Source organism: Urocampus carinirostris, chromosome 2 (genome assembly GCF_059441175.1).
Source record: "Urocampus carinirostris isolate Australia breed hairy pipefish chromosome 2, RoL_Ucar_1.0, whole genome shotgun sequence".
Classification (NCBI taxonomy): domain Eukaryota; kingdom Metazoa; phylum Chordata; class Actinopteri; order Syngnathiformes; family Syngnathidae; genus Urocampus; species Urocampus carinirostris.
The window spans coordinates 21,199,667-21,213,180 of record NC_142350.1 but is presented as its reverse complement, the minus strand read 5'-3'; the positions used below and the strand labels follow the sequence as shown (position 1 = coordinate 21,213,180).

General features: G+C 39.9%; 1 protein-coding gene across 2 annotated transcripts in view; it reads right to left on the bottom strand.

The window, feature by feature from the left end:
- Positions 1–13,514, bottom strand: part of csmd3b (CUB and Sushi multiple domains 3b) — a 493,867-nt gene that overhangs the window by 44,905 nt on the left and 435,448 nt on the right. For both annotated transcript variants that reach the window (XM_088329348.1, XM_088329349.1), the window contains exons 46-50: positions 13,350–13,495; positions 8,318–8,398; positions 4,720–4,833; positions 4,452–4,640; positions 2,733–2,891 (exon numbers count right to left, since the gene is read on the bottom strand). In XM_088329348.1, the coding sequence (XP_088185474.1) occupies positions 2,733–2,891; positions 4,452–4,640; positions 4,720–4,833; positions 8,318–8,398; positions 13,350–13,495 (689 nt within the window). The remainder of the gene's footprint in view (positions 1–2,732; positions 2,892–4,451; positions 4,641–4,719; positions 4,834–8,317; positions 8,399–13,349; positions 13,496–13,514) is intronic.

Genomic DNA, 13,514 nt, shown 5'->3' with positions numbered 1-13,514 from the left:
CTACAAGGTTAGGACGTTGATCGCCAGGCAGTCCACACCTTGCACAGAGGATGAATTTATTAAATAGTGTCCAAAGGCTGAAAAGTCAGCCCCCACACATTTTGAAAAGTTTGGACACCCCTGCTACAGTGACGCGGATAGTCCAGCGATCTCCAGCTGTTTTCAAGCAGAGAGCTACTTTTTGTAACTAATTTACACAAAAATGGCATACAGTTTGATATGCATTTCTAAAACACCAACTAATCATGTTATCACTGTGTTGTTAATATATATTTCCAGGTTAATTATTGGATGTGCGGTTAACTACACTCACACTATTCGCACAACTTTTTTTAATGGCCAAATTTAAGTACTTTTTAAGGACTTTCAAAGACAATTTTCCAATTTCTCCAGAACCATTAAAATAGATTTTTTTTGTATTACCCAGATCCACAAATAAATTGTGGATTTAAATATGCAATGTTTAATCTTGCGTTTAAAAATAACAGGACATATGATCTTTAGATTTCGAGTAAATCATATTTGTTTTCCAGACAAATCCCTGCCATGTAGGTGTTGGGTAAAAATGCAGCTTACATTTTTATTTGCAGGAAGTTCTTACCATTACAATTCACCAAAGGGAAACACCACCCTATTATTTACATTGCCCATAATAAATGTCCATAATTGATACGAAACCCTTGCCTTAATAAACATTTCATGGTGCCCTGTTTAGGCACTGTAGCATGCACATGCCCTTGTAGGCGTGGCCCCTAGGCGACGAATACGCATCCTAGGACATTGCCGTACAAACTAATGCCAGCTGCCGTTAATCACGAGGGAAGATGAAATTCAATGGCAAAGTAAAGCACTGTCAGGGTCAATTTAAACAGACTTGTTGAGAAACATGGTAACAATATCAAGCATTTACAAGCACTTCACCCAAAATTCAAGCATATTTCAATCCTTGAAAACACAACATTAAATTTCAATAATTTTTGGATGACAAGCACCCATATAAACCCTGGATTTAGTAAACCGATAAAGAAATAGTGTTACTAAAAAAATCCCAATGACCCATCACTGGTCAGCTATTGTTAGAACAGATCCGCAGGCACCTCAGCAGTCCTTAGGGGGCACCACATTGGATATCCCTGTGATTGACCAAATGCTAAGACTCTAACTTTGTACCTCTTTGTTATTCTGTTTGATCGTGTAATTTAAAAAAGGTCTTTTCGGAGTTTGATTCGATAGTTTTATTTTCCTGTCAGGAGTAATGGAAACAATGAGCCCTTATTAATGTTGTTTTTGTTGCATGCCAATTATCAAAATATCCCCTCTGTTACTGACACTGCTAAAAAATATATATGTATAATGAAATCACTAAAGTCTGGAAACTTCAAAACATCAACAGGAGAGCAGTATGTAATTAAAACGTTGGGAGTTTGAGTCTCTTATCAGCTCCATAGCCTTAAGACTGCTGCCGGGCAGCTCTCTGGTTTTTAGAATGAAGCTGACTCCCTAAAACGAAAGCTTTATTGCAATCCTGAGCTGAAAAATAAAATACAGACCCACAAACCTTGACCAATAACTAATGACTACCACCGACTGAGAAGAGATATTTCACTGCGCACTGTAATAAAGGTTGTGCACCTTTGCTATCTTTCACATATGCTATGTGCACTTAGCTAGCATAATAATGACAAGTGGTGATTTAGGGTTTTTGTTTGTTTTTTCATATTCTATATGTCTTGGTTTTTATACTACTACCCTAAATCTATTATCGTAACTGTGATATTGTATCTTTTAAAGATTTTTGCAGTTTGGCACTTTTTAAATTCATTGTGCATTTCACTAGTTGCTGTGACAATAAATAGCATTTTATTCTATTGGGTTTTAGAAATGCATATCATACAGGGTTCCCTTTGCGCTAATTAGTGAAGCTTGAAAAAGGTTGGAGACCCCTGATCTAAGAGATGATGAACACCATATCAAACTTATTTCAAATGAGTCTTATAACTGACACAATTGATATAGTGAAAGGATCACTATCATATATGGCTTCTGCATCGGTAGCTAATGAGCCGCAACTGTGCAGTAGGAGGCACACAGTGACAACAAGCAGGATTATGGCTCTCTGACCAAGGTTCTCTGTTTCCTCTTTTACACATTCACTGTCACACTACTCACCAGGAAAATGGAGGTTTCAACGTCTATAGCTGTCAACGGCACTTAGTGCTTTATGTTCAGTGTATAAATCCACCTTCAAAGTAGTCCCTGACATCTGCTCTGACTCCGAGCATCGTTGATCACGAACACTCACTGTAACTTAAAGGTCAAAAAAAAAACTAAGCCGGTCTTTGCTACAATCATATTCTCCTTTCCTGTCAAAAACTTCTTCCAATGGGAAAGGATACTCCGCGGACAAAAAGTTCAACTGTCCAAAAAATAGCACCATCTGTGCTCAGCGGGCTTCAATTGGACAGAGGACCATGGTTACGCAACGTGTTAGAAGGCTTTTGAGGCAGTCAGAACTGGGGCTTATGTGCTCAAATTATCTTTAATTCTCATGTTTTCGGTTCAGATTTGGGTTCAAATTCGACATATGTGGTGTTGAAATGTTTCTTGGGAATCGTTTTGGGGCCTTGACCCGCAGTTTGGGAATCGTTCATCCTTCTGTCTGCCTCTTGGAATTTTTCCCATGCACGTTACTAATGCTAATGAATAGTAAAAAATAAAGTTGGGATACATACTTTGGTACTCACCAACATAGCGAATTTTGAAGCCCCTCTTGTTGGTGCCGTGGTCCGATGACCAGCGCACCAAAAACTGGTGCCCAGAGGTGGTGATGTTAAAGGGAGTGGGGAGGTCACCGCTCAGTGTGGCTAACGTCGGATCGTTGGGCGAGGAACCTGTGGAGAAAGAGTAAGTTCAGGGGTCTGGAACCGATGACTCCATGCGAACTGCCATGGTGCCCAGTTGGTCACAGCCGGGTGGCGCTGGATTCTGGCGCTGGATTCTGGCGCTGGATTCTGGCGCGGTTGCCGCAGCACCCAATAGGCGTAGCCCATGGACACCGGCTGAGGCGCATTGACTAATTGCTTTTTTGGAGTACTTAAACGCGTTCCTTCTAACTGTGCTTTGCTGGAGCGTTTGTTATACCTGTTAAACTTTAGTGAGACTTCTTTGAGATTTCTGCATGTTCTGTTTGACTCTGAGAAATGCCTAGTCTGTAAATCTGCCAGCTTTTTATCCTGTTTTGTTTTTGGTCTGATCCGTTTGTTTTTAGACATTCTTTTCTTTAAAGTGGATTTCTAATCCACTCCTGCGACCATCGATTCCCGGATCGATTGTGCGCCCTCCTCCTCTTTCCCCAATGAATTGTGAGTACGTCTACGCGAATGGGTCCTTGTTTCCTGTTTCCTGCTCCGCTACGTGACAACCTTGTCTAGAGAACATTTCAGACTTGCGATACCGTAGCAGAGCCTATAACTTTCTAAAAGATAATTCCTACCCCGGCCACTACCTTTTTGCCTTCTTGCCGTCTGGTAGGTGCTACAGGCGCCTCAAAACAAGGACGGCTTCTATCGTAGGGCCATCCCCACCCGAAACAAGTGCACACAAATATAAAGAAATATCTTGTGGATTAATCTGGGTTATTTTCTTCTTTGTTGCTGCTAAACGTAACTGTGAAAATATATACTACTGCAAGAAACTGAAAACATATATTGTACCTTGTGACTTATGTTTTTGGGATGCTGCTGAATGTTATTGTACTTCTCTTGATCACACTATTGTTACAATGCACTATTCTTTTTCAATGCATTATTTAGATTATTGCTTTGGCAAGTTCTCTAAGTACTACATTGTAAATATGTTTTGCCTATTGATCCTGATAGTCCTGTATTTTGTTTTTATTTCATGTTTAGCCGGTAGTGCCTTGTCAGAATCTAAGTCACCTATACTATCATTGTATTTCTACAACAAGGTTACGGTTGCCCTCCAGTTGGCAAAAAAAATATACAATTTAAAAACTTGTGAATAGAAATAAAGTTAATGTGTTCTTTTCTCATATAAGGTATTTACATCTGGAATAAGAATACACAACCAGGAATCTGCACTTAAAACTGTAACAGTCAACGTGACAACTGAAAAATCTTCCCTTGTGTCAAGCTATGGAAATGAAGTTAAGTGCAAATAAGTTAACAGTACAATGTAAAACAGTGAACTGAACTAAAATAAATGAACTGAAGAACTCTTTTGCAAGAAATTACTTTTTTGCATAACTGCTTTAGAAATAAGTCAAGAGCATCTATAGTAAAAACTACACAACGGAAATAATGCACTTGGCTGGAATATTGCACTAAAAAATCAGGATGTTGCACTTAATACTGGAACAGTCTTGTGTCAATGCAAAGAATGTTTCAAAACCTTGATATCAATGACAAAAAAGACAATTCAAATTCCTTCACCATCAAAAATTTCCAACACGTCGAACTCCCTCTCGGTGTGAAAGCTTTCAAAGGTGATGGTGACATTGTAGCCCTTCTCCACGCTGATGCTCCACGAGCACATCTGCAAATTGGGGTAGCTCTCAGGCCAACCGGGACTCAGGATCACACCTGACGAGTCGTACCGCACGTCGTGGGCGGGACACTGAACTGTCCAAATCAGAAACAAGACATTGATTATTTCATTGTTTACAGTTTTCACACTGGAAATCCAAGAACAAGCGGAAACCTTGACATGTCGGTGGCGCTGCATCCATCTGCAGACGTTCTCCCAAGCGGCATGTGAGAATGTTGCTGCCAACCAATGAAAATCCTGGATGGCACTGGTACCTTATGATGTCACCTAAAAGCAATCAAATTCAAAATTTAGGGGAGACGAAGCAACTTGAAATTTTGAGACTCTCTGCCGCCATCTCCTGGCTTAATGGTATGATTTGAGCTGCAGTTAGCTTAATAACCTCTTCTCTTATCTTTTTGGAGATTTGTGTTGGTGTTTCAAGTGTATTTGAAACAGTCCATGTTTTGCTTTTAATATGTTCAGGCTACACTAACAAAACAACTCCAAGGAGGAGCATGAAATCACTCTGCACCCCTGCTTCCCCCTTTCCTAAAATACCTTAATCACTTTCATTTGATATTTCAAACCTTTCACCGATACCATTCATAAACGTAAAGTTACATGTTGAATGTTTTATCGTTCTTCTTTTATCTCCTGACAGCCACTGAACCCTCGCGTTGCTGCTGATTGTATAGTTAGCTGGTGAGTAAAAAGGTAAAATAACTGAAAAATCATTTAGTCTAAAATATGTGTCACATTTGGTTTGATGAGTACCATATTTTACTTACTATAAGGCGCACCGGATTATGAGACGCATGCCCCCAAAACAAGTATTCTGTCCTTTATGTATGTATACATAACGTGTACTGGACTGTAAGGTGCTTTATGGGATTTACCGGTACATACACTTAGAATATATACTGTATTAATGCAATGATGTAATGTCTGATCAGTTAATAAGATCCATTTAACAAAATCAATAAACATTGCATGCAATGGAATTTGAACCTGAGTAGTGGTGGTGAGAGCACTGACACTTTATCACTAGACCACCAGTGGTATGGATGACATACAAAAAGGCACTAGAGCTTATCTCTTTATCACACTATTTTGCGTTGCCAGCAACACTGATTTGCCTAGTGCATTCTAACAGTCTCTCCACTTCTTCACCTGTGCACCAATAATATCTCGGTTTAACCTGTATAGGTACGTAAAAGAGCTTGTATAGATAGATAGATAGATAGATAGATAGATAGATAGATAGATAGATAGATAGATAGATAGATAGATAGATAGATAGATAGATAGATAGATAGATAGATAGATAGATAGATAGATAGATAGATAGATAGATAGATAAATAGATAGATAGATAGATAGATTGAAATACTTTTTTCTCCATTCTTTAACATTTGTTGTTGAAGAGGTGGAAATACTGTTCAACTTATTAGAATGCACTAAGCAAATCAGTGTTTCTGGCACCCAGTGTAAAAATAGTGTGATAATGGGATACAGCTTCATGCCTTTTCATATGGCATTCCATAAGACTGGTGGTTTAGTGTCAGCACTCTCACAGCCACTACTCTGATAAGATTCCCAAAGCCTACAATGTTTTGCTGTTTGGGTCAGCGATGTTAATTGATTTGATCAATTATTTCACAAGTGCTCAAATGCAGTACTATCAAGTAAAATATTGTATTTTAATGCATACCTATAGTCACTGTATGCATTTCTAATCTCATTCACTATAATCTGTTGCGGTACATAAGGTGTACCAGGTTATAAGGTGCACTTTCAAATTTCTGGCCAGAATAGTGATTTTATGGGTTACCTTATAGTCCGAAAAAATATGGTAATTTTTTTACATGCACATTAAGAATGTAAAACGGTTACTTGTCTATTTAGATTATCAGTAAATGCATTTTTGGCATAAACTGAGTTTTTTTTTTTTTGTCTATCGGACAAACCGACAACTTGCCAGTTCGACCCTCTCCCAGGTTCACTTATTAAAAGTCTTTTTAGCGTCCTTGGGCCTTCAGTTCTAAATATTATAAATACATCACTCTCCTCAGGTGTAGTTCCAGCAGCTTTTAAGTCCGCCGTTATTAAACCCACACTGAAACGACCCAACCTTGATCCAGAAATATTAAGTAATTACAGACCTGTGTCAAACCTACCTTTCCTCTCTAAAGTACTCGAAAGAGTAGTGGCACAGCAGCTGAATGCTTTCATATCGGAGAATAACCTTTTTGAATCCATGCAATCAGGATTCAGGGCTAACCACTCTACTGAGACAGCTCTGATCAAGGTAACAAATGATCTCCTAATGTCAATGGATTCTGGCGCTTCATCACTTTTGCTGCTGCTGGATCTTAGTGCTGCTTTTGACACAGTGCGCCACAATATCCTACTAGAACGGTTGGAAAAATGGATTGGTCTCTCAGGAGCCGTCCTCTCGTGGTTCAAATCTTACCTCTCAGATAGGACACACTGTGTTAAATATGGTGAAACGACATCTGAGCCCTTTAATGTTACCTGCGGTGTTCCGCAGGGTTCAGTGCTCGGCCCCCTACTTTTCAACATTTACATGCTTCCATTAGGTGATATTATTCGCAAGTACAATATCAGCTTCCACTGCTACGCAGACGACACTCAACTCTATCTTCCGTTGGAGGAATCTTCCACACTAAACTGTGGAAATTTGGAGGCCTGTCTCACTGAGATAAAAGAGTGGATGTCACTCAATTTCTTGCGTCTTAACTCTGAAAAGACCGAAATGTTAGTCATTGGTCCTTCTAAATGCCGGGACTTATTCGCAAAAACTGCTGTGAACATTGACAAATGTCACATCACACAGAGTGACTCAGTTAAAAATTTAGGTGTCATATTTGACCCTGATCTATCCTTTGAGATGCATGTAAAGCAAATTACTAGAACTGCCTTCTTCCATCTTCGCAACATTGCTAAAATCCGTTCAATACTGTCTCAGTCTGATGCGGAAACAATAATTCATGCATTTGTTACCTCCCGTCTCGATTACTGCAATGCACTACTCTCCGGTCTCCCGAAGTCCAGAATCAAGTCTCTTCAGCTAGTACAAAATGCCGCAGCGAGGCTTTTAACTAGGACAAAAAAGTACGATCACATAACACCGATTATGGCTAACCTGCATTGGCTCCCAGTTAGCCAAAGATGTGACTTCAAAGTTTTCTTAGTATTGTACAAAATCATACATGGACTTGCTCCCTCTTATCTTTCAGATCTGATCTGCCACTATGTCCCGGTCCGAAGCCTACGATCTGAGAGTGCTGGTCTTCTGATGATCCCGAGAGCAAAGAAGTCTTCTGCTGGTTCGAGAGCGTTCTCCATCCGGGCACCGGTGCTGTGGAATGCTCTTCCCCCTGAGATTCGATCTGCAACCTCAGTGGAAATGTTTAAATCTAAACTTAAAACTCACTTCTACTCCATTGCATACGAATAACCTACTCCTCTTGTCGGTTGAAAATAGTTTGTGTAATATAGTGTAACAATCTGTGAAGCCCTTTGAGACTCTTCGTGATTTAGGGCTATACAAATAAAAATGACTTGACTTGACTTGACCTATTTAAAGGCAGCTTTTGCCGGCACGCTGCAGTAGCCCGGCGAGGTATTTGTGCATCCTTTGAAAATAAACTGTCTACCGAGGACTTCAGAGTGTCTCGTTTGCTGCCTGCCTTCAAAGTGACGTGCCCGTAGGCATCAAAAACAGGCAAACGGCCGAGGGGCTCACCAATTTCCAACTCGCCGTCCTCCATCAGCATGTCAGCGTTGGTTACTTCAGGAGGGAGCTGGCAGATCCTTAATTGGTAGGCTGGGAGACGGATGACACACGACACAGGAAAGGGGAGCACAAAGGAAAACATTTATAGAAGTAAGGCAGTGTACAGGTTAAAATGCACCATTTATTTTGCTTTACGCTTCACTTAACCTTCCGACTGAAACGCTTATATGCGTGTGTTTAGGTCAGCAAAGCCGCGCAAATGCATTGCTTGTCTTGAATCATAAAAAGAAACAGCCGCGGGGCCGAGAGACCGTAATCGATACGACTGCATGGCCATAGATCACTTAGTAACGCGGCCAGAGACTGGGACAGGGAGAAAATACGGAGAGGGAGAGAGCCGAAGGCTGTAAGTCAGGTTAAATTGACGGTGAAAACGAGACCTGCCGATAAGCGTTAGCTCCACTCTTGCATTTTAAAAGCATGCAAGAAATCCTTTTGATCTCACTTTACCTTCACAGCATTTTCATAGCTGCTTCCCTCATCTCAATATGACCATAAAGAGTTAATTTCACCTTATAGCAAGCCATCAAACTCCCCCAACCTGTTCTGGCCACTAGCAATGGCCAAAGTTATGATTATCAATTAAGTGCTGGCCATTTGTCTTGTATACATGGTTTGGATTTTGAGGTGCGACAACAAAATGGCTTCGTCTGGAGATGTTTTTTATCGACGACAAAGAAAAACTAGCTTGTTCCTGTAATGGCTGCTGCTTTCCATCTGTTTTCCCAATCGCAGGATTGATGTTTTTTTGTAGGTCTATTTGTGATAGACATGCCTACAAAGGTATTGGCATCTAGGCATCAGCTACATAGCCTAACGTCAGGGATGTCAAACTCAAATTCGCAGTGGGCCAAAATTAACCAGAGATTTAAAGTCTTGGCCAAAGTTAATATTTAGTGAAAAATTAACAGCAGCTGATATGTAATATTTAACCTTTTCATATGGAAACAAACTTTAGTTTTGCTTAAACACAGAATTTGGAACAACCAAAGCTTAATATTACAAAAACATGAGAAGTTAAATTTAAAAGACACAGTGCTTTCCTATTTAAATGAATAAAGTAGTATGTATTTCCCCTTATTCTTTCAAGTTCCTTATTAAAGCTAACACCAACAGAACCAAAAATAATAATGTCATTCAATAAAAATCCAACATTTCAACATGCCTTGCAGTAGAAAAAGTGCATAAGAAACAGGTATATTCAAGCTCAGTTTGTTAAGCTCTGATTTACTCTGAACATTAGTCGAAGTCAGGCATATTTTCATAAATGCAAGTTCGTCAAAGTCAGGAGTCAGGCTCTGAGCTGAGGAAAGCCTCAGGACGGAGTGAAGGTGCTCATCAGTGAGTCGACTTTGGAAGGTGTTTTGTTCACCTTCATCATGGAGAACAGTTGCTCACATAGATATGTTCTGCTGAACTTTGAGAGCATCTGAGCAGCTTGGGTCCGGATTTGAGGCCTTGTGTCAGGGAGAAAACATGGAAACTGACCACTTTTGTATTAGTTGTTCGTGTAGATTAGTGGAAAGCTCACACACACGCTCAGCCATGGTATTTCTGTTCAGGCTCACATTTAAAAATGATTTCTTCTTATCTGGGCACACGATTTCGCAAACTTTGACCATGCACCTTTTGACTAACTCTCTCTCATTGAAGGGCGGGGCTGAGTTTGCGATCTCTGCTGCCACAATAAAGCTGGCCTTTACAACAGCTTCACTTTTTGATTTTGCTTTAGTGAACAAGATCTGCCTGCAAATCAGACTCCACCTTTTGCAGCTTCTGCTTTAGGTCCAGGTCCTTGTACTTTTCATATTGTTTTGTTTCATAGTGTCTTCTTATGTTATACTCTTTTATTTCCAGCCATGTCAGCTCCGCACACAAGACAAACAAGTTTCTCCTTTGAACAAGTATTTTGCCTCCCACCTGTCTTGGAAAGTCCTGTTGTCTATCTTTCTTTTGGCCATTTTTGTGGAGTGCGAAATCATGAATTTGTCCGATGTGACTGGGGCATGGATGAATGCCGGGTATTACTGCGTGCCAAAATAATAGCAAAGCTTTGTGGGCTTTGTAGTATTAGCGGCACAGTACTTACCCCGGGCCAGCTCTAATACACATTTGGTATGATCTCGCGGGTCAATTGTAATCACACTGCGGGCCTGAGTTCGACACATATGGCCAACGTGATGAACGAAAAACAATGCACAGCAACATCCGAGATGGTGGATCTAAAAATAAATAAAATAATGTATTTATGTCCATTTGGGAGCAGTCAAACAAATTATGTTGGTTTTTCAATGTAGTAAAATAACCATTATCATGTGGGTCTACCCACAATATACATTAATAGTTCTGCAATAAAGTGAATAAGGTTTTGGGGCTAATGTTTGGTAAACACTGGACTAAATTTCAGGAACGACTTTGGCTTAAATGAACGCACCCACGACTTCCTTTTCAGGTGAAACTTATGGTCGATGATCTTAGACAAGGCACATTGTAATCAAAACTGTGTTTTTTTGTGGATCTAACCATATGAAACACGAATATAGTTATCTATATAAAGTGGAGCACATTTTTAGGTTATTGTGGACACACGGGCTAAATTTCTGGGCCATATTTGTCGTTGAATAACTTCAACAGTTTCCCGTTCAGGTGTGACCTTAAGAAGTTGGTGGGTCTTCTTATAATGAAAAGATGACATCGCATGATTAAAAAGTTGAACTGTGACTTCAATGCCTTCAGCAACTCATAATAAGTAACAGGTGGACAACATTTCAAGGGCAATTTCACCAAATGGAACGAATAAACCAAAAACACACGCTTACAATTTAATTGGCAGCTTCCTTTGTTTTTATGACACAGACATTAGATTGGTGTAGCCGTGATCACATCTCTGGAAGAACTGTTAAAATAAAAGTTCTTCGAAATCCAGCAGACTTCAAGTCGAGAGAGTCAAATTTTGAGACAAAAAGGTTTTTAGGTCTAAAAATGACTCATACCAGCACATTTTGAAGCACATAAAGCACAATGTTAACAAGCAACGTCCTACTTTTCCACCATCTGCAAGCTCGGCTATACGATCAGGAAGAAACTCAAAGGAAAATCAAAACAGTCGACGCTTCATTCTATTTCACTGCTACGACCTACCAATATGTTTCACTAAGAGCCAGACATCTGTATATCCATATAAAAACAAGAAAATAATTAACATAGATTTCTGGAGATACACAAATACGCTACGAGGGAGGACAGGAGATCATCATATATATGCATGAGAGTGCGTGCTTGAGCGCCAATATGCAAAAAACTACGCAGTGAAGGGTAAAACGTGTCAGGAAAGTCACGAGAAATGATTGTGTCTAATTAAAAATTCCGACCCAAAAGGCAACTTTTGAGGAGGGGAAGAAAACGGCATCATATTTATCTCCGAGATAAATGTAATGGGATGCAAAAAAGGAACTTGGCGAACGATGTTGAATGTGCTCCTGGAGCTACAAAATCATCACTCCATAATACTGTCTTAATAGTAATTTTGCCCTCTCATGGCCTAGCTTTTCGCCTGAGTGCGATGTCAAGTATATATAAGAAAAGAGTTTCAAAGACTGCGGGGGAGCATTTCTAATGTAAGAAAAAACTGGATTAACTGTAACTTTTTGGGAAGGTCCAATTTACTGACTTATCTGTCGCTTAACCCATGTGTATTTTTTTTTTCTTTTTAATTTTTAAACAAGCAACCTGGCGCGGCGTTGCGATTAAAATATTGTGTTTGGCTGCTCGGAGTGGTCGGGAGTAGCAGTAACCACTTTGGCCGCCAGAGGCAATCAGAGATACCACAAAAGCAGACCACACGAAAGCAGATGTTTATGGAATTTGTTGGTATTTATTGGTGGTGCCCAAGACGAAACATAGCTAAAAACACTAACAGAGGCCTGGAGTACAACTGTGCAGATTGTTTTTGAAATCGGTTTGGCCGATTCTGAGCCTATAAATCACATACAAACACACACACACACACACCCCAATGGGGATTTATAATGTAGCTTTGATTAGGTAGATTAGATGAGCCTGCTAACATCTCAGTGAATTGAAATGTTATCTTTAAAACTTGTGCAGACTAAAGCAGTAGCCAATAATGAAAGCAAGAAGCTTAAAAAGATAGTGTCTAATATTTGACCACTATATGTTGCTGTGTTGTGTAGTGCAACTGAAAACTGTGCGAAGCAAAAGTGACCAAGAAGCACAGTTTAGCTCAATTTTTGTTTTATTTTTTTTACGCAGTGTTTCTCACATATGTTGGTTCTTGTGGTACCCATAGGAGCAAGATGGCTGATATTTACGTCAGCTTATTTTATAAGTCATAGGTTGGTAACCCAATTATCCCTATTATCAAACATTTATAAAAAAGCACCAGCAAAAAGTATCGTTATTGGATCAGTATCAATCGATATTGCCCCATATTTACTTGGATAGGATTGATACTAACATTTCCAGTATCGCCCACCCCTAGTTTGTTATAATGATGGCAGTTTATTAACACAGTATGCTTTGAAAAGGCTACATTTTTAAATTACATTTTTTTTAACTTACAAGGAAAAGCTCCCTTAATTCTTTCCACCGAGTTTCATTTCATTCTCTACTTTCATGTGAGTGCATGGATTTTTTTTTAAAGACTTGCCAATTACTGTGCGAATAATTGCAGCCCAACTTGTTTTGAACCCTAATGAGTAGTCAAGGAAATTACCCGTATAAAGTATGCTTGGATTGAGGGAAAGTTTGCTGCCGTAAATCCACTCAACAGTTACAGAAAAACAACTCATTTCCTTTCTGGAAACAGCTAACAAACGGCGCAAGTAATTCAGACCGGACCAGGTTTCGATCCACTCCAACTTTAAATTGTTCTTTGTAGACACGAGCGCTTGCGAGGTGAAGAATCCGCGACAATGCCGAAACAGATCGAAGGCATCACCTTAATGGCGTCATCGCTCACCGTGGTAGCTCAGAACGAAGAAGCCGGCTCCAGAGAAGTCCGAATGAAATTTGATGAGGATGATGTTGGAGGTGGAGTAAACCGACTCCAGAGCCGTGTTGCCACTGAACTGGCCAATCTGAGGAGAGGATTGATCCGGACCATCCCTGTAGTGAACGATAATAC